General features: G+C 41.7%; 1 protein-coding gene across 5 annotated transcripts in view; it reads right to left on the minus strand.

Annotated features, from left to right (window-relative positions):
* The window catches only part of GASK1B (golgi associated kinase 1B), a 47,197-nt gene extending 29,906 nt beyond the window's left edge, over positions 1–17,291 (minus strand). For 2 of the 5 annotated variants that reach the window (XM_036241302.1, XM_036241303.1), the window contains exons 1-2: positions 16,738–16,873; positions 14,923–16,063 (exon numbers count right to left, since the gene is read on the minus strand). In XM_036241302.1, coding sequence (XP_036097195.1) covers positions 14,923–16,063; positions 16,738–16,863 — 1,267 coding nt within the window. In that variant the 5' untranslated portion in view covers positions 16,864–16,873. Of the gene's footprint in view, positions 1–14,922; positions 16,064–16,737; positions 16,888–17,276 lie in introns of those variants that run through there. The other 3 variants (XM_036241305.1, XM_036241301.1, XM_036241304.1) reach the window with 3 other exon arrangements.
* Between the last annotated feature and the right edge of the window lie 8,137 nt (positions 17,292–25,428).

Raw genomic sequence — 25,428 nt, forward strand, 5'->3', positions numbered from 1 at the left:
TCTTAAATACAAGAAATGATCATCTCCTCTAACCGCTCTTGAATTTGGGGTTACAGTGACCTCAGTAATGTTAACAGCATTCACTTAATCATTCGAATCACCTATATTTCAGTTTTGTCCCCCTAAAAGTATCTTTCTCCTCTTAGCCTTGAAATTTAGGCCAGGGCATGTGGAAAGTCCTTTAGACTGTAGAAAATACGTCACAGTCATTGACATGCCATTAAGAGAAAAACAGAGAGAAAAACATGAACCATAAATAAAGAACTTCATTTTAATATTCCACTCTCTTTTTTCTTTCTTTTTACTTTCTTAAATGATGTGAGGCTACCAAGAAATAATTTTCTTCTTAGATATAATATAAATATAATTTAAAACATGTGTACTCCAAATATAATGCCAATTAAAACAATAATAACAATAACTATTTAATAATAATAATAATAATATGCCGCAGGCAAAAGCACTGCATTGTCCAGAGGGAGATACACAGACCAGTGTAACCAAACACAAGCAGAAGACACAAGGCAGCTTTCAAAGACATGGGTACTTCAGACTTTTAAAGCTAAACACCAAGAACTCTGTCAGTCAGCGTCTTTGTACCAAGGTTACACACAGATAGCACTTTGCGTTCTCCATGCTAGGAAGTAGTCAAAGGGAGCTGAACCCTAATACTGAAGCTGAACAACACACATCAACACAGGAGACAGGCCAGCACAGTTTCCTCAGCAATCCACTTAAGACCCTCGGAGAAACAAGGGAACGATCTACATAAACAATTGAAATGGTGAACAACCTTCTGAGCAGTCCTTCCTTGCCTTTAGAAATATCTTTCTTATTTTAAACATAATTAAAAGAAAATCTAACTATTTTTAAGAAACATGAAGATGTATAGCTACAAAAGCAAAATCATCTATAACCTCCTCTCCCCAGTTCTGTTATTTGGATATTTACCTCTGGTATTTTCCCCTCCCTTCCTTTCTCACCTAAAAGACGTAAGAACATTACATTTCTGTTTTTAGAAATTTAAGGAGTATAGCTTACAGTTAGAGCTCAGACTCTGGAATCCAACAGACTTTTTAATTCTGGTCATACTCTTAGCTTGGTGACACTAGACAAGTTACACAACCTCTCCTTGCTCTTTTCCTCTGTAAAAGGAGGGTGATAATGTACCTTCCAAAAGGAATTTGTTAGGATAAAAGGGTTCCCATACTTAAAATTCTCAACTTGGTATTTGAATATCTCAGAAAGGTTTTGCTATGATTATTATTACACATATACACTGTATATTTACATAATTCAGCAGTCTTCAACTGGCCTCTGTTTGTTTATTGAGCATCTACTATGTTCCAAGCACTATTCTAGACTTGAATTAATTAATGTATTTTTTTTCTTTCTTAAAGCTTACATTTCCAACAGGAGAAAGAGGCAAAACATGATATAGAAAATAAACTATTTGGGCCCAGCCTGTGTGGCTTAGTGGTTGAGCATCAACCCATGTATCAAGAGGTCACTGGTTCAGTTCCTGGTCAGGGCACATGCCCAGGTTGTGGGCCATACCCCCAGTGGGGGGTATGCAGGGGCCAGCCAGTCGATGTTCTCTCTCATTAATGTTTCTCTCTCTCTCTCCCTCTCCCTTCCTTTCTCTCTAAAAAAAAATCAATAAAGAAAATAAACTATCTGGGATTATCTTTTATATACTTTGTTATGATTATTTCCATAATTATCATATCATAAACATTTCTCTTATAATAAAACATTTTTAAATAGAGTCATCTTTGCAGTGATACAGTAATCAAGCCCAGTGGTCAGCAAATTTGGTTAAGGGCAGATAGTAAATATTTGGGTCTTTGAGGGTCCCCACTGCAGTAGGAAACTGTTATAGCCAAAAGCAGTCAAAGATACTATATCAACAAATGGTCTTGACTCTGCTCCAGTAAAACTTTAAGTCTCATAGTAATATTATTATTTTTTTATCTAACCATTTAACATTGTAGAAACCATTTGTAGCTTACAGGCCACGCGAAAACCGGCAGTGGACCCTCTTTGTCCTGCAGACTGTCGTGTATCAACCCCCGATCTAATCTACAGGTACAATGTATTTTGTTTACCATTTCTCTACTTTAGATCATCACATTTCTTGAATGGTACATTTTCTTTCTTTTTTTTTTAAATTTCTTTCTTTTCTTTTTTTTGTGGTACGTGCCCCTAGCGGAAATCGAACCCAGGACTCTCTGGTCCGCAGGCCAACGCTCAGCCGCTGAGCCAAACTGGCCAGGGCTTAAATTTATTTCTTTATTGACTTTTTTAGAGGGAGAGAGGAAGGGAGAGGGAGAGAAGAGACTGAAACATAGAAGAGAGAGAACATCGACTGGCGACCTCCTGCATGCCCCCCACTGGGATCAGGCCCACAACCTGGGCATGTGCCCTGACCGGGAATCGAACCAGTGACTTCTTGGTGCGTGGGTCGACACTCAACCACTAAGCTATACCAGCTGGGCATTGAATGGTGCATTTTTTGTACTATTGTTTAAAAAGTTGTTCTCTAACTGCCTAAGGGAGCTTTCAACTGATAGGAATAACTGATTTTCAATTAATATTCTGTTTTCCTCTACACTCACCCATGTTCCCTCAGCAAAATATTTTGAATGCTATCACATGAAGACATTCCGTCCTGCCCTGCTGGAAATCAGAGCACCTCAGGACCAGGGCGTTTCCAGAAAGCAAGACAGAGGCAGGGTGAGCAGCAGCCTTCACGCTGAGCAGTGGGCGGCCATGGAGCCTTCGGACACACGGGTCTCCTTGTCTCCATCAGCACGTATGGCCCCCGAGAGCGTAACAGTAGTCAGTATGGCTCCCAACCCAGAGCTATGAGTACTCTTGTGAGAATTCCACTTTTTATAAAATACAGCTGTGAAAAGAATTAACTGAACTTGGATAGATGTGAAGGGATGACAGAAAAATAGCCTCTGAAAATAGGAAACTGGTTAAAGCAGCTTACCCTGAAATTTTTCAGAGATGAGGGGCATTCATCTCTTCGTATTCAAGTTTGTCAAAATGATGCAGTAATGTACTCTCTAGAGAAATATTAACAGTGAAGAGATAAAATTCTAACTGTCAGCGGGGTGAGAAAGCAGGTTTTAAAAAACATGCGGATGTTCAAGTGAATTAAAGGTGATACAGCTGTCTTTAAAAATAAGACTTGTCAGTAAAGCATCCCCCCTCCCCCCGCAATCTGAATATTTTCCCTGAATGTCTGTGCTCTCCCAAGTTGTTCTTTACTCAACAGCACAAAGAAGATATTCTTCTGAGGAGATAGATGTGAAAATTCACTGAGCATGGACACTGTGCATGGTCTCCTTTGCCTCCTGTGAAACACCCTTCACTTCGAACACTGGCCGACTGGCTTTGTTGAACTGTAGGTGGATGCTAAGCATGTTGGGAGGACTTGTGAATGTCAATCTGTATTTGTCACTGAGCAAAAGTAAGTACAAAATGGCCTGAGCACTGAAATCAAAAGTCTTTTCTATCACATGGGCCAAGTTCCCAGACTCCTTGTGCACAGTCCAGCTCAGAGCCCTTCATTGAAAACAACTCTACAAAAGCCACTAAAGGAAACAAGGGTGAGTCCAATGTGAGGCTCATCTTTGTTACAGGAAGCACATTCTTTTGGGTTCCATCGCAACCGTCCAGGGCATTGCAGGAAAACCTTCATGCTGCAGGTCTCTCAGTGACACAGGCCACTCCAGAGGTTGACACAGCTCCAATGGTAGTATAGCAGGGTTCTCATTGTTAGCGATCCCTGAAGTACTATCTGCTCTATTTTTAGGCAGTAGGGTTTTGGCAATGAAAAGCATCAGACTGAAGTGAAAAAGAAGGTCAGATCTCCCTGCACGGTGTTGTTAATGTGAACAAGCTAGTCAGTGTAAGCCCAAGTGAAATAGGAATGGCAAGAGTCTGTCACGACCTGGAGACAGGAGACTTGAAGGATTAGGTGAAATTTTACTTCAAGTCGGGGTTTTCAATATAGTTAATTCACCTATTTACACACAAAAGTATTTACAACTGTCTCTTAATTGTCCTGAAATGGACCTATTGGTTCCTGTATTTCGGATAAAAAGAATTCAGAGTGATGCATACTGGAAATGGAAGCCCAAGCCTTTGAGAGTTTAGAGTTTGGTAGACACAGATGAGAGCACATGCCTGATGATGGTCAAATGAGCCGTTTGACAGTTTGGTGAGTGTTGTGAAGGGAACGGGGAAGGACTTAAATAAAGACTGAGCTCTCAGTGCAAAGCCAAGAGATGAAGCAATGCTGGGCCCCAGAATAGTGATGCGGTAGAATGCCACAGTTTATAAGCAGAGCCTTTGCTGAAAAGGAGCTGAGAGTATGGGGTAGAGAAAGCAGTCATGATGTCAAGTCTATTCTTCACTCTATCACTGGTCTCCACAGGACTGGAGCCAAGTCCTTCAGCCATCCTGACGGAGGCACCAAGTCCCCAAAGGTGCAAAGAAATCTGTCTGGCAGGGCTGTGTGACTATCCAGTGCAATACTGAAATATGTAGCACTGCCCAATAGTACAAGAGCCAAACCTGTGTTCAGCTTTTATGACTTAAAAAAAGGGGCAGGTGGTAAAAAGGCAGAATTACCCAGATTTTTACATGGAGAGATTCTACACAGCCAGCCAAGTTCTGGATATAGGGACTGGTCTTAGAAATACATTTCTGGGTGATTTAGAATACCTTTGTTCAAACAAACAAACAAACAAACAAAAAACTGTATTTACTTATCTAAGTGATTTTCACTTCATAACTTATTTTCTCTGGGTTGGACTGAGTTAAAATAATCTCCACATATCCTCAAGAGTTCGCTGAGGAAGTGGGAAAGGAAAATGTCCTGTGACTTCCTCCATCACGAACTACTTAAAGAATCCAAATCATCAGTTCTGAGTTAAAAAGGGCCCTTTGTTCTGAACCTGTGACTAATGACAGGAACTTCTGCTTTCTAGGTCTGCCCTGGACTTCCGCTGTGTAAATGGAAACTCCCAGACACTTCCTGCCTCAATATTCCCCTTAAAAATACAGGGCTCAAATTTGACTTCAGAGGGTGGTGATGTGGTCTCTGTGCCAGGCTCCACAAACAATGACATTTTGCAAACAATCTTGGTCACATCGGGGTATCCCAGTCCAGGGCAATTCAGTGTTTATTAGTGCAGATAAAAGAACCATAAATTCCTGGCCAGAGTGACCTTAATACAGTGCAAAGCTCATAACATCACTACTCTTCTTAAAAACCCTTCAATAGTTCCCCATTATCAGCAAGATAATGTCTATGTCCTTACATGACATACAATCCACCCACTCTCCACAGTTTTATTTTACCTCATCCTCACCCACAATCCTAATCTCCTTCTTACAGAACTATTTGCAGATTCCTAAACACAATCTGCCTTCACACTTTTTTTACACATCTATTATTTTTACCCTTTCTACACCCACCCCATCTCACTTCGCCCACAATGACTTTTAAGAACCATTTCTGCCCTGGCCAGTTTGGCTCAGCGGTTAGAGCGTCGGCCTGCGGTCCTGAGAGACCTGGGTTCAGTTCCCGCTAAGGGTGCGTACCTCGGTTGCAGTTTGTCCACGGCCCTGGTCGGTCGTGCGGGTGGCAGCCACTCGATGTGTCCCTTTCACATCGATGTTTCTCTCTCTCTCTCTCCCACTCTACCTGAACAAAAAAAAAAATGAAAAAATGTGTCCTCGGGTGAGGATAAAAAAAAAAAAAGAACCATTTCTGACTTACCTCTTTTAGAAGTTCTTACAGTCCCCCTACCTACTCCTTTACACACACACACACACACACACACACACACACACACACACAGGACTTAATTCTCCCCCTCTGTGCCTGCAGGGCCCCTAGAGATATCTCCGCAGAAGTCCTTATCATACCGTCTTGCATGGTGGGTTTGCTTAGCTGGCTCCTGCCCTGTGAGCCGAGAGCTCTGTGATAGCAGGGGCCGTTTTTTAATCATCACTGGATCTTCCACTCCTGTCACAATGACTAAACCAAAGTAAGCGTGCAAAGTTGTGATAAATGAATGAACGAATTTTTCAGACTGCCCCAATTTCCATCTACTGCCCTTCAGTTCTAGGGAACAGTCATTGGGCCCTGAATAAGTGTGGTTGGTATGACATCCTAGGAAGCAGAGAGCTCCTGTTGTCCGTCGAAATGAAGTGAGAAGCATTGGAAGAGACTTGAGAAATGGAGTGGGATGTGCGGAGGTCTCCACGCCCTCATTCTACCCAGCCTGTGCTCAACATCCCCTTTGATGTCACCGTAAGTCTGTGAGACGCTGGACGATGAAAACAGGTCAGGTGGAAACACCACTGCGGCCTCCTCCTGACCCCAAATCACTGTCGTGAGAAGGGAAGCAGTTCAGGAAGGCATCATGGCTACATTAAAAAGTAGGACCAGCCCTGGCCAGTTTTTCTCAGTGGTTAGAGCGTCGGCCCGCAGACCAGAGGGTCCCGGGTTCAGTTCCCACTAAGGGCACGTACCCCAGTTGCAGTTTGTCCCCGGCCCTGGTTGGGGTCGTGTGGGTGGCAACCACTTGATGTGTCTCTTACATGTCTCTCTTATATTGATGTTTCTCTCTCTCTCTTCCTCTTTCTCTCTCTCCCACTCTATATCTTAAGATAAAATGCAGAAATGTCCTCGGGTGAGGATAAAAAAAAAAAAGTAGGACCAAAAGCAGTGGGAAAAGCAGGTTACAATCTGGATGTATGATGAACTGGGAAAGGCCCAGACCACCGGCTAACGGGTGACAGTTCCACACAGAGATGAGGAACGAGGCCATGTGGGGGCCTTCTGACCCCTACCTACATCCCGGCCCCACTACACACAACCTGTGGGCCTTCAGAGGACACATTACTCTCTGAGCCTCATTTTCCCCACAGAAAACCTGTCTAAGAATATCTGATCATGGGGCTGTTGTATAATTGAGCAAAATAATGAACGTAAAGTGCCTAGCAGGTGAGAGACTGGCTTTATCCACTATCAACTTCAAGCACTTCCTTTAAATGGCAATTTTAGGTGCGTTTAGGTGTTTATTTAGTTCAAGTAGACATCACTCTAAATAAACAAACTGTGAAAATCTAAGGAAACACATCACAAAGAGCTGAATCAGCTTAGAAACTGGATGAAAATAAAAGGTAACATTTCCTGAGTGTTACTATGTTTTAGTTACTATTACAGATATTTTATACCTATCGGTTCACTTAATTATCACAACACCTCTATGAGATAAGCACTGTTATCATCATTTTTATTATCATCATCCCTATTATACTAATGAAGAAATCAGGTACAAAGAGATTAAGTTAATTGTTCCAGGTCACATCAAGTGGTAGGACCAGGATTCAAACTCGAGGAGTCTAGATTGGCAGTTGTTATGAGCTGCACTGTGTCCCCTCAAAATTCACATGTTGAAGCTCTAACCCACCGGACCTCAGAATTTGATTGCATTTGAAGAAAGGTCCTTTAAAGAAGTAATTAAGAGGACCCTAGCCTGTTTGGCTCAGTTAGAGCCTGGGTTCAGTTCCCACTAAGGGCATGTACCTCAGTTGCAGTTTGTCTCCGGGCCCAGTTGGGGTTGTGTGGGTGGCATCAATGTATCTCTCTCACATCAATGTTTCTCTCTCTCTTTCTCCCTCTCTCCCTCCCACTTTATCTGGAGATAAATGCAAAATAAATAAATAAGTAAATAAATAAATAAATAAATAAATAAATAAATAAATAAGAGAAAATGAAGCCATTATGGTGGGCCCTACTCCAATCTGACTGTTACCCTTGTAAGAAGAGGAAATGAGAACATCCAGACACAAAGGACAGGCCATGTGAGGGCACAGTGACCAGGTGGCCGTCTGCAAGCCAAGGAGAGAGGCCTCAGAAGGAATCAAGCATACCAACACATTGATCTTGGACTTCTGGCCTCCAGAGCTGTGAGAACATAAATTTCTGTTGTATAAGCCATGCAGTGTGTGGCATCTGTGATGGCAGTCCTAGCAAACTAATGCACCTGTCTAGGCTTTTAACTACAAAGCTATTCGAATTAAAGACTATATAGCTTCTTCCTCATGCTTACAGCCATGCCTTACACACAGAAAGTAAATGCTAGCAATCACAACTGAATTCGTTCGAAATGCCAATATCTGTTCATTAACTGAGGTGTGTGTTTTGGCGGCGGGGTGGGGGGGTAACAGGGGCATCTGTCTAGTCCTTCCACACCTGTGTTGTATTTAGGGAGAGAGACAGCCACCGATTCCATTCTAATGGAAAGGTCATGACCTTGAGATCAGTCTGGTGTTGAGTGAATCTTGAAATCAGTGGCAATAAGAACATTCCTTCCGGGTCACTGAACTCTCACATGGCCCACTAGTGTCAACTCCACAGGGACAGGGATTCCTGACCTTCCCCCTCCCCCACTAAAAGAATGACTGGCACATAGCAGGAGCTCAGTAAATATTTCTTAAAAGAAGAAAAATAAAAGGGATACTATAGTAGGAAATAGCTTGCATGTAGCCGAGGCCCATGCATCTTTTATGTTGTGAGGTTTTCTATCCCAGGCACGTGTGAGATCAGGAGACAAGTTGCAGAGACACAGTGGAGAGAGTTACCCGGTTGCTCTACTTTGTCAATGAAGGCATGTAGTGAGCTAACAAGTAGACACTGGAGCGGAGCTGCTTGGAGCAGATGCTCAGAAAACTTTTGTTTGCTATTGAATGAAAGTATTAAGCTGACCAGCTTAGTTTGATTGCTACAGAAATATACATAAGGCTATTCTGATTTTAAAAACACAATGTGCTTTCAATCCAGCTTTCTTAAAATAAAAGATGATTCCTGCACTCCCAAATACATAGTGTAAGAAAGATTGCACATAGATGTCCAAAATTTCCAAGATTTTGAAGTCAGTGTTTCTCCAAGTTGCGAAGGTATCTCCATCTCGGTTATACACATCTCCCTGCAAAACGCCTCTGTCCTTACTTGAGAGCCTGAAACAACATGAAATATGTGGCTGCCATCCCTCTGCTCTGGAAACCGCACCATCCCCAGCAACTCACAGTGCTGCTTGCATGGACTCGAACACAGTGGAAAATATATAATGTGCTGCTCTTGCTTTATAATGGGGGGGTGGGGTGGGGGTCGGTAATACAACTCAGAAAACAGTGAGCGACTTGGGATCTAGAATGGATTTAAATGGAAGTTAGTGGGATGCCTGCAGTTTGTCATCTCAGCAGCCTCAGCACACAGAATTCCTGGAACCAGGCTGCTTTAATTTAGTATGACAGCTCTGTGGCAATGAAGCAGCATCCTAAAAATGAAGCATACATAATGCATCTTCCATGCTGGGCATAAAAAGCAGTACAATGCTTACATGTTACCAAAATGGTGCCCCTTGGGATTCAATCACATTACGTTGCAAACTGCTAGGGACAGCTTTGGCAAAGCTACTAAATCGAAGATCACAGAGAGGTGCTGGGTGTTCTTACGCTATTGACTTCTACATAGACATATCCACTTTGGCTTGTCTTAGAAAAACATTCTTAAATCTTTTGTTGAATTAATTATCTAAATGTATCAGCACCACACAGTATCTGATGACCTTTGTAATGATTTATGACTTTTGCAAAAATAGCTTGGCAGAAAACATGCTGATATGTTCAGTTACATTTGCATGTACGTGATTATTTCTGTTAAAACAAGAAAATCTGGTAATCACTGGCTTGCCTTAAAAACAATAAACAAAAACAAAACCTCATAGAAATGTCCAGAGTAGTATGCCAATGCTTCCCTTGACTAACAATATTATCAATGTTAAATTGTTAGAGTGAAAAAGGAAATAAAATAGAAATGTTGGCATGGTGATAAATCAGAAGTCACTGTGCTGAAATTTTCACATTTTTGTCACTATGCCATAATTATATCAAGTTATATTTGAAAGTCAGTGTGGATGAAGTAAAGCAACATGAGGAGGACTTAGTATCACACAGAACTGGACACAAATTCCAGTCCCACTACTCACTAGCTATGTGTCCTTGGGCAAATTTCACATCCTCCCTGAGCCTCAGGATTCCATATTTAAAGTATCAATACTATCTGCTGTGTAGGAGTGTTAAGAGATTTAATAGATAAAAAAATACCAAATGTACTATAGGCACTGGAGTCTTTATAAATTCACAGTTGAAGACTTTATTATTGTAAATACAGATTTTTCTACATGTCAGATCACTTTTGCATTTCCTGCAAAGATATGCACAGGATGAGACTATGCTCTGATGAATATTGCTGGATTTTGAAGTATGGTACACTGCAGGCACTCCGGTAGAATTACAACCTTGCCTCTCCCAAGTGCACCTTGTTCATTTCCTGGGTTAGCTTTGGGGTAACTAACACCTGTCATAAAATGGTCTGGTATACAATACAGAACCACTGAGTCCACTAATTTCACATATATTCAGGGAGAATCACCTACAATTCATTAAGTTATACAATCAAGAACCTGTCCCAGACTAACTTGGGCTCATGGCTCTGTGCTGACTAGACGGCCCATGTCAATTTTACTAATTTAAAACACACACACACACACACACACATACACACCTGAAGATGCACTTTATCATTGAGACTTTTTGTCTTTGGACTGAATTTGACAGAAAGCTCATCTGAGAGGCTGGGAGCAGGGAGATCATTCAGATCATAGTATTTGATTTTCTCATATCTACCTTTGCATGTTATGAACTCTTTTACATCCAGGAAATTTATATGACTTTGAGCAAGGAACTTAATTACTCTGGGCCTCTACTTCCACATCCACAAAAGGTCTCTCACAGTGTACCCACCTCATAGAATTTTAATGATATAAGGAATGCATAGTACTTATAATAGTGCCTGGTATAGAGTAACATCGATATTACTCTTGCTATGGTCAAAGTTGTTGTCTTCTTGAGAAAAAAAAAAGAGGTTCCCATAGCCTGAATCTCTGTACCAGTGAGTAATTCATCTGTTTCTATTATATTAAATACCTAGAGATACTAATAGGTTGTGGTAATGGAAAAAGAAGACATATCTTAAGGCCCCTTAAAAGATCGGAGGGAAGAAGATTGATGAAAAGAATAAAGACTTGGAAGTTACAAGCCAGGGTTTGAATTTTATCTAGACAACTAACTCATTGTATGACTTTGAGCTATCTTCTTACTTTTCCTCCATTTCAAAGTTGAGGAAAAAATGTCTACTGCATAGATTTCTTGGAAAGGTTAACTGAGATAAGGCAAATATCTATATTCAGCTAATATAGACTAGATATGTTCTTGGTACTAGGCATGAGTTTATTTCCACAAACATTAGTCAAATGTCAGAGAACAGAAGTGACATTTAGAGAAGATAACTTACAGGATTTCCTGACTACCCACTCTCCCAGATATTAAAAGGTTTACTCCTAACCAACCCAGATCATCAGAGAAATATATACCTAAACTAAATCTCATTGTTCTTCCTACAGAAAAATCATTATCGAATTACATGACAGTGTGAGGCCAGCAAACCATACTGATGAGCCTTATAAGAAAAAGCTCTATAAACCTCATTGTTTGCATTACACAGAGGCTGCCAAAGACATTTTCATTACCTCTACAATAAACTCTTAATAATCCCAGCCTAGATTTAGGACTAAAATCGGAAGCACTTGTCCTGAGTATGGTAAGCTGAGGCAAATATAGATTTACTATTCAGAGTCAATGAAACAGGCCAAGAATGCATTTCTGCATTATTCATAAATATTTACTGAGCGCCTACGATGTGCCAGACTCTCCACTAGGATCTATAAATGCAATGATACACAAGACAGAAATTATTTCTGCCTTCACAAACCTAGAGACTAGTGGAAAGAAACTGATTATTAAACAAGAATTATAATACAAAGTGATGATATAGAATGAGCCAGAAATAAGTGCTGGGTAACTAGGTAAGAGCTATCACCTCCCTGAGTGAACATGGAGGTGAGAATAGAGCAAAGCTTGGACCAAGAGAAGAACAGGAAGACCATGAAAGGAAAATATACACTTCTGGGGAAATTAGGAGAAAAAAAGGCACAAGTCAGAAAAAGAGTATAAATAGGTGGATGGAGAAAGATAACAAGAATCTAAAACTGTCTATGTGTCTCCTACCATGACCAGAACCGATCTGTTTCTATACCTTGCATCAGCATAATAGTCTACATAAGTAGAAGTATACTGTGCAGAGTACGCATAACTATATTTAAATCATTTCATAGACTCTTGAGGAAATTGGCCTGATTTTATAACTCCAAATAACTAAAGCAGAGAAGGTATCGAAGAAATATTTAATTCATCACTCTGAGAGTCATATAAATTTAACCTTGTTGGTTTTTTTTCCATCATCACTTACTTCTGAAAGGAGAGAGGACCAGACTATATTGGGATTATAAACTGCTCCTTCTTCAAACTGAATGCAACTGCCTTCTTTACTCCTAAAGATGTTGGATATTCAGGGCAGAGAATTAAATATATAAGTGGAATCCTGGTATCAAAAAATTTAACTAAGCTATCAGGAGACCTGGGTTTTAGTCCTAGTACATCACATAAAGAAATTATATGTGACCCTGCTGGTGTGGCTCAGTGGATTGAGCATTGTCCCATGGACTGAGAGGACCCGGTTTGATTCTGGTCAAGGCACATGCCCAGGTTTCAGGCTTGCCCCAGTAGGAGGCATGCAGGAGGCAGCCAATCATTGTTTCTCTCACACATTAATGTTTCTTTCTCTCTCTCCCTTCCTCTCTTTCTGAAAAAAATCTACAACAACATATTTTTTAAAAAAGGAAATGATATGTGCGGCTTGGAGGCTATGTGAGTAACTCAATGAACTTGGTACCTCGTGTACCAAGTGTAGTCACAGAAACAGCCAATATTTATTTGAAGGTTTACTGTGTAACAAGCACTGGTTCCACGTATTTCTAGGTATTCACTAACAATAACCTCATGAGGTAGGTATTATTTTCATTTACAGCTAAAGAAATTGAGGCCCACAGAGATACTGTGACATAGCTGATAAATTCTAATACAGGCAGTCTAGCTCCGGAGCTCCAACCCACTACTTTATTCACCCAATTTCCACCAGGAGCACCCCAGAGAAGCTAAGAGGATGGATCTGAGTACTGTGATTCAAGATATATTCCCTGGTTGACCTTCTCAGGATCCTATGTCAACATAAAAATGAAGGGAAGGGCAGTATGACATACCAGGAATGACCCCATGTCCTGTTTTCCCCAGGACAGCCTCAGTGTATGCCTGTTGTCTCAGTGCCCACCCAAATCTTCTCTGACCCCAGGGTGTTCCACACTGAACGAGAAAGCATACAGTCACCTAAGCACGGCGGTTAGAGTTTATGTTCTAAAGTTTGCTGAGCCTACACTCAAAACTTAGCTTAGCCGTTGACATTAGCTGTGGGAGACAATTACTTTGCCTCTAGTTTCTCATCGACTAAATGGAAATAATAATAGTGCCCATCTCATAGCACTGTTGTGAGAACGACAAAGTCAGTGAATGTATGAACCATGTGAGTCAGTTAGGACAGTGCTTAGCAAACAGTGAACACCCAATAAAAATTAGCTTTTACTAACATTTGATGAAAAGTTTGAGAAGCTATCTCACATTGGCATAATCGTGATGGACTACTTTGTGAACCTGAGACATGGAAACATACCTATGAATCTGAAGTACTTAGACATGAACCAGGATGCGTAAGGAATGCCAAATCTTTCTGAGTAAATCACTTCAAGAAGTACCAGTTCTATAACGGAATTACCACCCCGACTCCACTGGAAATCCAGTCCAGTTCTCAGCCTCTCCCAAGGGTTTTAATCCATTCCAGTCCGGACTCCCTGGGAATCTCGCTAAAATACTAAATGTCACGGTGATGAGGAATAAGGGAATATCCTCTGAGTTTATAATCATCTCTCTGGAATCCTTTTTGGCCACTTGGGCCAGCCTGGATTCACAGTGGCAACTTTGGGGATTCTCTGCTTTCCAACACAAGCCGCTGACCCACCCTACTTTGTCTTCAGACCTTGGAAGAGCCTCGAGAGTCAGAGAATATCCTTTAAACAGCAAGAGCACAGGCCACAGGCCAGCCCCGCTGCCTGCCATGGAAATGACTGGCTATACATTCAGAATTTGCCAAAATGTTTGTCACCTGAAAGATTCTTGGAAATCAGGCTCGATCAACCATAGTCATGAACTAGTCATGGCTAGTTAGCATGTCTACTGAGCAAATCACCTATTTTTGTCCCATTTTCTTTGTTAAATAAAGGGGTTAAATTTATCATGAAAAATCAAGGGATTAAATCTAACATGGTCCGGCTCTGGGCTTCTTAAAAAGACTCCCACCTGCTAAAGAAAGATAACCCACTTCCCCCTTACTTTTAAAAAACAAACTAACAAAATTTCACTTACTTCTATAGTAACCTATCTAATAATATACCTGACTGTCATCAAGATCTTTGCCTCCACCCTGGTTTCCTCTCCTCATCCTGCAAATTGCCACTGGCTTTAATTAGATTTAATAAGCCACTGGGACGTGCAGTAAAGGACATGGGGAGCAAAGTTTATACAGTGTAGGCTTACTCTTGCCTGTTGAGTACAGCATTTCCCTGGAACTCTCATATACTCCCAAATGGGGAAAATAAAGAATGCCAGGCATATGGAAAGACACACTGCTGCTGCTGCTTATGTCCAAATGTGAAATGTGGGTGGAGAAAAATCATTTAGAAAAAGAGAGTGAGGGAAGAGAAGAGAAAATCAACCCCAATCCCCAGCAGCTGCAAATAATGAAGCATGTGAAGCTGTTACCTTGGATGAACTCTGATTTCCTGCTCACAGAAGGCAGGGTCCTGTTGAGCCCCAGGATCCTGTCCAGGTGGAAGGCAAACACCTCGCTCATGTCCAAAGGCTGCTTGACCAGCCCGCAGGGGTTAGGGCCACAGCCAGGCATAGAGCCAGAGGTGCTCCCCTCCAGCACCATCAAGTGCGCTTGGCTCTTGGAGGACACTGGCTGGAAGCCCGCCACTACACCATCGGCCAACAGGCGCATTGTGCGGATGTCTTCTTTGCTCAGCCACGAGGGGGAGCTCTCGCTGTAGATCCTGATGTTACTCTCCCTGGCTTTGGGCAGCTGGGTATCTGAGCCCCCAACTCGCACTCCCGGACCACGTATCAAACTCCAGGGTCTTTCCCCAACCTTGGCCAGATTTCCTCTTTGGATGTACCCAGGCACTTCAACATCAGCTGCCCTTGCGGCTTCCTGCGGCTGAAGGGATGGTCCAACCAAAGCCTCCTGTCCCGGGACCAGAGAGGCCAATGCATACTTCTTCCTGCGCTTTGGTCTCACTGTGCCACGGATATTGGCGGGCTTGCTTCTCTTGGAGCGTAGGGTAATGTACACCACATTGGGCAATAGGGTGGTTCCATTGTCCTGGGACTCGGGAGGGGCCAGGGTACCATCCAAGGGTATCTCAGGGAAGGGTGCCTCCGCGGTGTCTCGGCTCTGACGAGGCCCCCGTTCAGCTGTGGGTTTGTGCTGGAGCGATGCGCGCCCCACCTGGCTCACCAGGAAGCCCAGGTAGATGGCACAGGCAGTGCCCAGCAGGAGGTTCCTCCGAGTCCTTGGACGCCGGCTGCTCCAGAGTTTACGCACCCTCGGGACGCACAGGGAGCAGATGAACCAGTTTATGAGCTGCCCTGGCTTGTCTGGACAGGTCATTTCTCGGCCGCATCCACATGTTGAACAGAGTTTAAAGTCTGTTGTCTCCTGATGACATGATGCATGGTTTCCTGAATTCAGCTGTTGCCTCTGCTTGGGCGTCTGTGTGGTCTCCAGTGAGTAGAGATGGAAGTAAGGGATTGGTGATGGAGTTGGGAATGTTCGTGACACTCGCCACAACAAAACTTTTAAAGTCCCATCGGTCTCCCTAAGGAGAAGCGTGGCTTGTTTCTGGGAATGAATGGGAACGGAGTTAACTGAGTCACAATCTAATACTAGTTCCTCCACAAGAGTGAAGAAAAAGTAACTGTTTCCTTTCACTAATATCACCACTAAATATTTTTTAATGAAGCTTAAAAAACAAAACAAGATAGATGTATAGGTTTGATATTCAGTTCAAACTAGTGAGAACAAGCCACACAAATCCAAGAATATTTTGTAACTTGTAGCTAGAGTTATTTAATTTTACTCTGAAGGAAAAACATTAAAGTTAGACAAATCCAGGCTTTTTGTTTTTGAAATTCAGAAATAATTAAAAATAAATAATAGGTTTTAAAAATCTATACCTATTCCATATTTATCTTTTAAATGTTGCACTAACTCATTAGTTAACTTAAAAACAAACATTCAAATTAAAAAATATATTCTCTTATTCTAACAGTACAATTTTTATTCATAAATGTTCCATTATCTTATGTTAATAGTTATCATAATAGAAAGTCATAAATGCCCATATATCTTGAAAGCAGTTACAGTTATTGTCACACACACAAACAGAGAAACACAACATACAAATCGGACTTGCTTTTGAGTTTTCTTTTTCCCACCAAAGTCAGCTGAAAGAAAATAAAAGGATCTCCAGCTCTATTTTTCCACATGATTAAAAAGGAGAAACTATAAGCAACCTTACTCACACAGCTGGCCCCGTGCTTGGCTCCAGGAACAATGTAATCCCTGCCTCTAATGCAAAGAACTTTTAAAGGCTGAGGCATGTAAGTAGAACATATTTCATGGTCAAGAGTGTTCCACATTGCAAATATTTCAGCTCGGCTTTGAAAGCTCCCTTGAAAACTACTGATTGTAAAGCAAAAAAAAAAGTTGCTTGTAAACTGGCTGCTTATAACCCAATTTTAAGACAGGTAAAAAAAATTAATATAGTTTAGAAAATAAATTTTAATTTTAAATTCTGAAAAAGCAAATGCCGTACAGAAGCAGTTTTCATTCAAATAATGTCCTCCTTATTTTTAACCCCTGGGAGCCCTCTAGTGTTCTGTTTGGAAACAGACTCAGAGGTGTCCGTCTCAGGCAGTTAAAAAGAACTGAGAGTGTTTGCTTAGCAGCAGAATAAATATCTTCTAAAACGAGGAATGTTATCACCCCACCCGCTGTCTGTCCCTCTTAGCTGGGGATTAAAGCCCCAGGGTCCCCGGGGACTACTACTCACCTTGCTACCTTGGCCGATTGCAGAGGAACCTTTGCCTCCCACCACTTCAGAGAAGTCCTGAAGGTTCAGAAAAAGGTGAGAAAGGGTTAACGCAAATGAAGAAAAAATAGAACAGCGAGATAAGGGTACACACATAGATAGGGAAAGACGTTTGAAGTGTGTGGTTGCGTGGAGCCACAGTTCACAAACAGCAGTGGAGGATTCTCTCTGATTGGAGGTTTTTTTAAAAACCGGTTAGTAATTGGCTTAGGTAGTTTGCCTGTCCCGGCACAAAGGCAGGGGTTGCTGACCTCCGGGCCTCACTTAGGCTTATTCTTCTTGCTTCCATGGCAAATAGAATCAGAAGGCAGGCAGGGGACAGGATTGTTTCCCCCCTGGAAGAGGAGTTGGTGATGCCGGGGTGTGGGTCAGAGACCAGAGTGTGGTATACAGTCCCAAAAATACACTTTCAAAGCAAAAGAGATGGAGGAGTTGAAATATATAAAAAAGGAGAGAATAAACTTTCTAGTGATAAAGTGCCAAAAACGGTCATAGAACTGTGACTCCAGCACTCTCAGACGCAGACCTCGCTGCTCCTGTGACGTTCTGCCGCCTGGAGGAGAGAGAAGGCGCGAGCAAGTCCGGTGTTGACGGAGGCCCGGAAGTACCTGCTGATTTGGGATGAACTTCCTAAGAACTCAAGCATCAAGGCGATTTTCTTTGGTTTTCCCTTGAAAACTACTGATTCCCAAACTCTGAAAGCGCACTCTCACGAACACTGACTTTTTGTCTAGATAGTAAATGTTAACTTTTTGAAAGGAAACCATGCATTATAACAATCTTATTGTTTTCACTTATTGAGAAGAATAAATTGACCTGACTTTAAAAATTAAAAGTGAGTATATGGCAGAAGCCAGGTTATAAGCAGAGGCCTCTCCTAGCTGTTTTTAAAGCAACTTTTTTAGTGGAAAAATATTAAGTAGATAAGAATTGAATGACTTAGTAAATTTGGTAGACTGACCCCTCCTCCCTCCCCCAAAATTATCTCTTTATGAGAAGCAATACATTGCCTCTCCTTATAGCCACGAGGGAGGAATTCGTGGAGTCTAAAGGCTATAATGTTTCGAGAAGGCGCTGCAGAGGGAGGAAGCCTTGGTTTGACGGTGTCCTCCTTCACTGCCTAGCTCTGGTCCCTTGTGGCAAGTAATCTGACCTTTCTAATCCTCAATTTCTATCTCTGTGACAAGAAGAAGAATACCACTTACCCCATCAGTTTCTCATGATTATTAAATGAGATAGGGTGAGGGAATGATAATCAGGCAGTGGGTTTTTAACCTAAAAGCCCCCGAACAAGCTAGACAACTAAACCTCTCTATTTCAGCTGTGGATGCCGAAGGGCTCAATGCTCTGCCTCCCACCCCCGCTCCCTGACCACACTCACAGAGCCAGAAGAGACACCTGGCCCAAGTCATTCTTGGCGAAGGATAAAATAACCCAAGCTTCGGTGGTTTTCAGCCTGTGGAAAGGAGTAAAGATTGGATAAAGCTGTCTTGATTCTCAGGCTCCTTGCAGGAAACTAGTGCATAGCTACAAATTATCTCGTCTCTCCTCACCTAAGGCACAGTTTGTGTAAAAGAAATAAACTGCAGAGTACACTTAAAGGAAGGAAGGCCCCTGGCTACCCTAGATTAAATCTGGCACATTAGAAATGCTTTGGGGTTATAAATAAACACCTTCAAAGTGCAGGAGAAGGTGAAGAGAAACGTGGGGTCCTTATTTCATTGATATCTAGTAGTTGTGAGATTCCGTTGTGTCCCCCACCGTGATCCAGACATGTGTGACATGTCTGATGAGTTGTTGAGGTACAGAAACTACACATGCATGTTTTATGAATTGACAGAGAACCTGGATTAGAAAACTCAGACTGTTAATATCACATACCTTGCCCATCCACCCATTCCCACCTCCCCAGCCCTATAGTGTCAAACCCCAGGAAAGAACTATAGGCAAACACAGATGGAAATATGTGCATATATTATTCTGTGAGATATGGAGGCACCAGCACCACACTTTGGTTTCCAGACAAGGAAACGTGATGCAGGGTCAGGGAGCATCCCATGCTCACCACCACTTCCAGGTGTTGGCAACTTTAGAAGCACTGGTGGGCAGCACCTGGCATGGGCCTCATGGTTCCCATGGAAGCTGTCACAGCAGCAGCGGGCTCAGCAGAGAGTTACCTTTAAGTAGCTGCACACTATAGAAAACATCCATAGACAGCTAGTGTGGTGTAACCAGAAATGACTGGGTTATAGCCTGTAAATGACAAGCCCTGGCATTCCTGTAACACAACTGAGGGATTTTGAGAGGTGCTGGAGGTCTTGCTTTTATGCAAGAGTCAGCACAATCTGAGTCATTCCCGCTAAAAGTGCTTGACACCCATAGGCTGGTGAGACTTGGGGAAAATGTAGGTTGCAGAGCCACTTAACATTTATGAAAGACCCACTAAATGCCAGTCACTAAAGCTGGGTTCTGTGGGGGGAATGCAGTGTCTGAGGCTCTGTAATGTCTCAAAAAATATTAATGAATGAATGAACAAACAAATGAACATATTAAGAGAGTAAAGTGCAATCCCTATACCAGTGGTCCTCAAAGAGTGGCCCTGGACCAGCAGCAGCAGCTTCACCTGGAATTTGTTAGAAATGTGCACCCTTGAACCCCACCCCAGATCTCCTGGACTGGAAACTGTTGGAGGAGAGGCTCTGTGTTCTGCACGGTAACAAGCCCTCCAGTAGTCTGATGCAGGCTAAAATTGGAGAACCATTGCCCTAGGAATTCCAAGAAGGACGGGGCAGGCCAGGAAGAAAATGGAAACATGCCAATAGAGAAAGGATAGGATACAGTAAAAAGTTGTACAAAGACTCAAAACAACATTTCCAATTTACATAAGACTTTTCTGTACCTTTTCCTTCTTTATGGGGGGGGTGGGGCATTTCCTTCTCAACATTTCATCCATTGGTTGGAAAAGACTGAACACGTGAGTATCACATACTCTGCAGAGTCCCCACCCTCACCGACCCAGATCTAAAGACCCAAGCCCTTTCTCAAAGCAAAGTCATAGCATAAATACTGGAAAAAGGAGATGTTTGAGAGGGGCTACAGTTCACAACCCATGGAATGAAAAACAGGGACACTGGTAGCTGGATATGGAGCGACTCGGGAAAAATGCAGGAAAAAATCAAATCCTGTACAGGCCACCAATAGAAATGTCTGTTCGAGAAGAATCGCACTGTTTTCTAAAGGGAAGTCAGAAGGTTCCCATGGTCATAAAATGTGTCCCATAGGCAAAAATTATAAACCAAAATGCTTTGTTGAGAAGCCTGGCATGGGTTTGAAATTTAAAAAATGAGCAGATAAAAAGCACTATAACAGCCCTGGCTGGTTTGGCTCAGCGGTTAGAGTGACAGCCGGTGGTCCCGAGAGACCCGGGTTTGGTTCCCACTAAGGGCACGTACCTCGGTTGCAGTTTGTCCCCAGTCCTGGTTGGGTTGTGCGGGTGGCGGCTACTCGATGTGTCCCTTTCACGTCGATGTTTCTCTCTCTCTCTCCCTCCCACTCTATCTGAACAAAATATCAAAAATAAAAAAAAATAAAAAAGCACTATAACACATAGAAGAAAGTTAAATGAACATGTCACCCTGGCCTGTGTGGCTCAGTTGGTTGAGTATCATCCCTTGCACCAAAAGGTCTCCTGCCAGGGCACATGCCTGGGTTGTGAACTCCACCCCCAGTGGGGGGCATGAAGGAGGCAGCAGATCAATGTTTCTTTCTCACATAGCTGTTCTCTCTCTCTCTCTCACTCTCTCTCTCTCTCAAATCAATAAAAACATATTTAAAAAAGAATGAACATGCCATTTCTCTAAATATTACACACTTCAATTATTTTTCCACAGGAAATAACCAATGCTCCAGTTAAGAATGCACATTGTTTTGCAGTTCTTTGGAGAATGAAGACAACCTTAAGAGAATCACTAGCTCAAAGGCAACACTCCTTGTTCTATCTTCATAGCAATTGCTTACGATATCGAAATAGCCAGGCAATATAGTTTATGATAATAAATCTACATTTAATTCAGTTGAGTTGAGGAATTTGTAAATAAAATATTCTTACCTCAGCTCTATACTTTTGGCAAGTGGTATAGACTGATCGCTTGTGTCCCTTCAACATTCGTATGTTGAAACTCTAATGGCCAATATATTTGGGGATGAGGCCTTTGGGAAGTAATTAGATTGTAAAGTTGGAGCCCTCAGGATGGAATCAGTGGCATTCTAAAAAGAAACAAAAGAGAGCTTGCTTCCTCTGTCTCTGCTCTGTGCCCTGTGAGGACACAGGAAGGAGACAGCCATCTGCAAACCAGGGACAGGGCTCTCAGCAGAGTTCCCCCATGTTGGCATTCAGATCTCAGACTTTTCAGCCTTCAGATTGTGAGAAATAAATTTTTGTTGTTTAAGCCCCCCAGTGCATGGTGATTTGTTATGGCAGCTTGAACTAAGACACCAAGATATTTAATTTTATTGCATTTTCTCATCTGAAAAACCAGGATTATTGTATCTAGTTCCCAGGGTTGTTCTAAGAGCTAAATTATATGTTATATGGGAATCAGTTAGCACAGTGCTTGCTTGATACACAGTAAGAGGTAATGGCTCATTCACTTGCTCTCTTTTGCTTGCAAGGATGATGCTAATGACTAAACAATCTCTAACGAGACCATAAAAAAACACTGATAGATAAACCATGATCAACACATAACTTCAAGTTCAAAAAATAGTTGTCAGTTGTAGTAAGCTACTAAATGCAGCAAAACAGTCAGCATTTGCTCACTATCTCCTTCTGTACTTAACAAAGGACATAAAAGATAATCAAGAGTATATTCTACATGCTACTTTGGATTCAATTCTTTGATAATTTTGCCTTTGCTATTAGAATTAGTCTATAGTAACCACTGTGAGGCTATATATGTATTAGGGTGGGTTCTTGGCAATGTACAGCCGATCCTTTTGTTATAGTACTAATGAGACACAGTAGGAACTTAACTCTTGCTGTTACCAGTTAGCCTATGTAAAATAATTTCCTTATGCCTTGTTCCACATAATGTCCCAGAACCTATCTATGACCTTAAGTGAGGACTTACCATCATTAAAGTCAGGGTATTTGCCAAAAAGGTATTAGCTGTAGATCGCATATTGAAGAATTTCTCTTTAGGTGATTTGATACTTTCAGACACCTTAAACACACTTTCCCCAAGCCTCTGGCAATGTTACCAGAACAATAATGACTGAAGAAAACTGTAGTATAATAGTTTACCTGTTCTTGAAAATAGCACTTCAGAGGGTTGGTGTGAGGATTAGATGAATTAATAAAGGCACTTAACCACACCGAAAAAAAGTTAACTTTGTCATCAGGATACTGTGATGGGAGAAAATAGATCTTAGAAATATTCACTTCTTATGAACAAAGAGATATTCAGAACTAATCATGCCTATTTACATAATGATCATGGGAGAGATCACCCAATAATTGGGTCAATTTAGCTAGCCAGTTTTTCAGGCACATCTTCCTATTATAGAGAAGCTTGTAATGTGTTATCAGAGACTGAGGTGTGTATTGCCATATCTTTAGATGTCTGTATTATTCTTTTATTTTTTATTTAAAATCTCTCTGGAGCAACTACTATGTAACAGTCACTGTCAACTTTCTTTGGGTGTAGTAGCAGTGAAAAGGACACTCGATGGTCTAACAGTCAAAGAGCATGTAGGATCCTACATTCCAGACCATTAGTTCCATCAGTCTCTACCTTCCTCTCCATCTACCACCCTTAGAACCCTCCCAAACCTAACAGGCATGCCTAGTTTCCAAGTTCAAGTCTTCCCATTCTGTCTTGTCTCGATATAGTTAAGCCGATCATGCCTACACCTAGCCTCAATACAGTTCTAATCAGGCCAGTTCTGTCACCTGCCAGTGACGGCTCTAGACCAGTTTGATTCGTTTTATAGATTATTCACTTAAGTTTGATGAATAATTACCTCCCAATCTGTCTTATGTTTTAGTCTAAAACAGCTTATTTTTACTTATTCACTTATTCAATCTTGGGTAAAAGAAGAATTTTTTTTTCTTTAAGTAAGAAAAAAATCTCAAGGATTAAAGAAAATCAGTTCAATTTTAGCTAATGGATAACTTTTCCTCTAAAATATATAAGTATTTAAAATAAAATTTTAAAAAGTTTAATAAGATGGGCTTGGAATTTCTGCAGCTAACATTTTTAAATGTCTTAAAAGCTTAGTGAATCTAAGTTTATCACTAAACAGTCTTATTATTTTTGTAAGTTTTCCACAGAGAGCATAATTAAATATTAAAATGTATAACTTCTGCTTCAGCAGTATGTCAGGCTAGATACTCTCAAAGTCCTTCTTACTTTAAAACTAGACACAGGATAAATTCGAAAAAACATACATGATCCACTATTTACAAGTTCTCTAAAAAAGAAAGGATTTCCAAATTTAAAATGTCCACAAATGAATATCATTTTATCTGAGGTGAATATAAGCAATCACCAAGCATACAAAGAAGAAAAGAAAACAAACACAAAGAGAGAAAAATTGTAGAATGATCAGAATCCAAACATAAATGTAGTATACATTAAATGTATTTAAGAGAAGGCCAAGTGAGCATGCAACAAGAAGGAATTAACAATGACTGAGAACACATTAAAAAGAAATTTAAAAAAAACAATATTCAGAAATGATTTTTAAAAGTTGTTGAAATTAAAATTCAAGGGATAAAATGTTTGGCCCTGGATCCAACAGTGTATCTTATGTTAAACAAAGTCTATCAAAAATAACTTTAAACGTTGGAATAACATATAAACCATCCTTTGAAATCACTGGAGAACCAACACAAGTAACACTGAGCAGCTAGGATCCTTGAGAAAGGGAAGCACAGAGGTACACTCCGTGTTCACCTCAGCCTTTTCCCAAGGGCTAGCATAATTTCCAAATTATGGCAAAGGTGAAAAGGGCCCAGAAAGAAAGCAGCAGCCGCATAGCTCTGAGGACAAAGAGTTCAAGGATTTTAGGAGCAAAATATGGGAGAGAAAGGAACCTCAGAGAAAGTGCCCACAAATCTGCACTCAAATGTCCCTCAAATGCTGGTCCACTTCTGCGCTGTGAATGTGCAAGGCAAGCCTGAGGAAATGCAACGAGCCGCGGACAGGAGTTGAGCTGGATTTCAGCAGCTGAACAGCACTGGAATGTTAGACTGTTATTCAAGGCAGAGGAAACTTGCTAAATGCAGGCCTGAGACCTGGAAAGGGGCATTCCCCAGGGTTAATGGTCACCCCTATGAGTAAAGCCAAAACCGAGGTAAGTATGGGACAGCTAAGCTTAAAACCATGTCATGATTGGATCAAGGTCATTCACTGAAACTTTTTTTTTTTAATCTTCACCCAAGGACACTTTTCGATATTTTGTTCAGATAGAGTGGGGAGAGGAAGAAAGAGACAAACATCGACGTGAAAGGGACACACCGAGTGGCTGCCACCCATATGACCCAACCAGGGCCAGGGACAAACTGCAACCAAGGTATGCGCTCTTAGCGGGAACCGAACCCGGGTCTCCCAGGACCTCAGGCCGAGGCTCCAACTGCTGAGCCAAACCGGCCAGGGCTGAAACTCTTTTTTTTTTTTTATTTGTCTTTACTGTTGAAAATATTACAGATGCCCCCCTTTTTTTTCCCAATGACCCCCCTCCACCCCACTCCTGCCACGCCACCCCAGGCTCTCACCACACTATTGTCTATGTCCATGGGTTATGCATACACACTGAAACCCTTTATGACTAAATACCTTAACACTTTTTGGAAGAATATCATGTAGAACCTTTACAGTTTACCAGCCATAATCTGAAAATTAGAAAATAGGCTAAAAATAACAAAAGCAAATGACCAATATAAAGAGAACAGGTGAAAAATGAAGAGATCCAGGAGCTAGCGACAGGGCCAACAAGGAGGCAAGACTGCTGCTGACCGAGGCCACTGGGCAAAGCCCCAACCAGTGCTGCCTGGCCAGCCCTGGGCCTGCGCGGGCACCGGGCCTGCACGGCCGACTCCCAGGTGCTGTGC

Source organism: Molossus molossus, unplaced genomic scaffold, assembly GCF_014108415.1.
Source record: "Molossus molossus isolate mMolMol1 unplaced genomic scaffold, mMolMol1.p scaffold_m16_p_4, whole genome shotgun sequence".
Classification (NCBI taxonomy): Eukaryota; Metazoa; Chordata; class Mammalia; order Chiroptera; family Molossidae; genus Molossus; species Molossus molossus.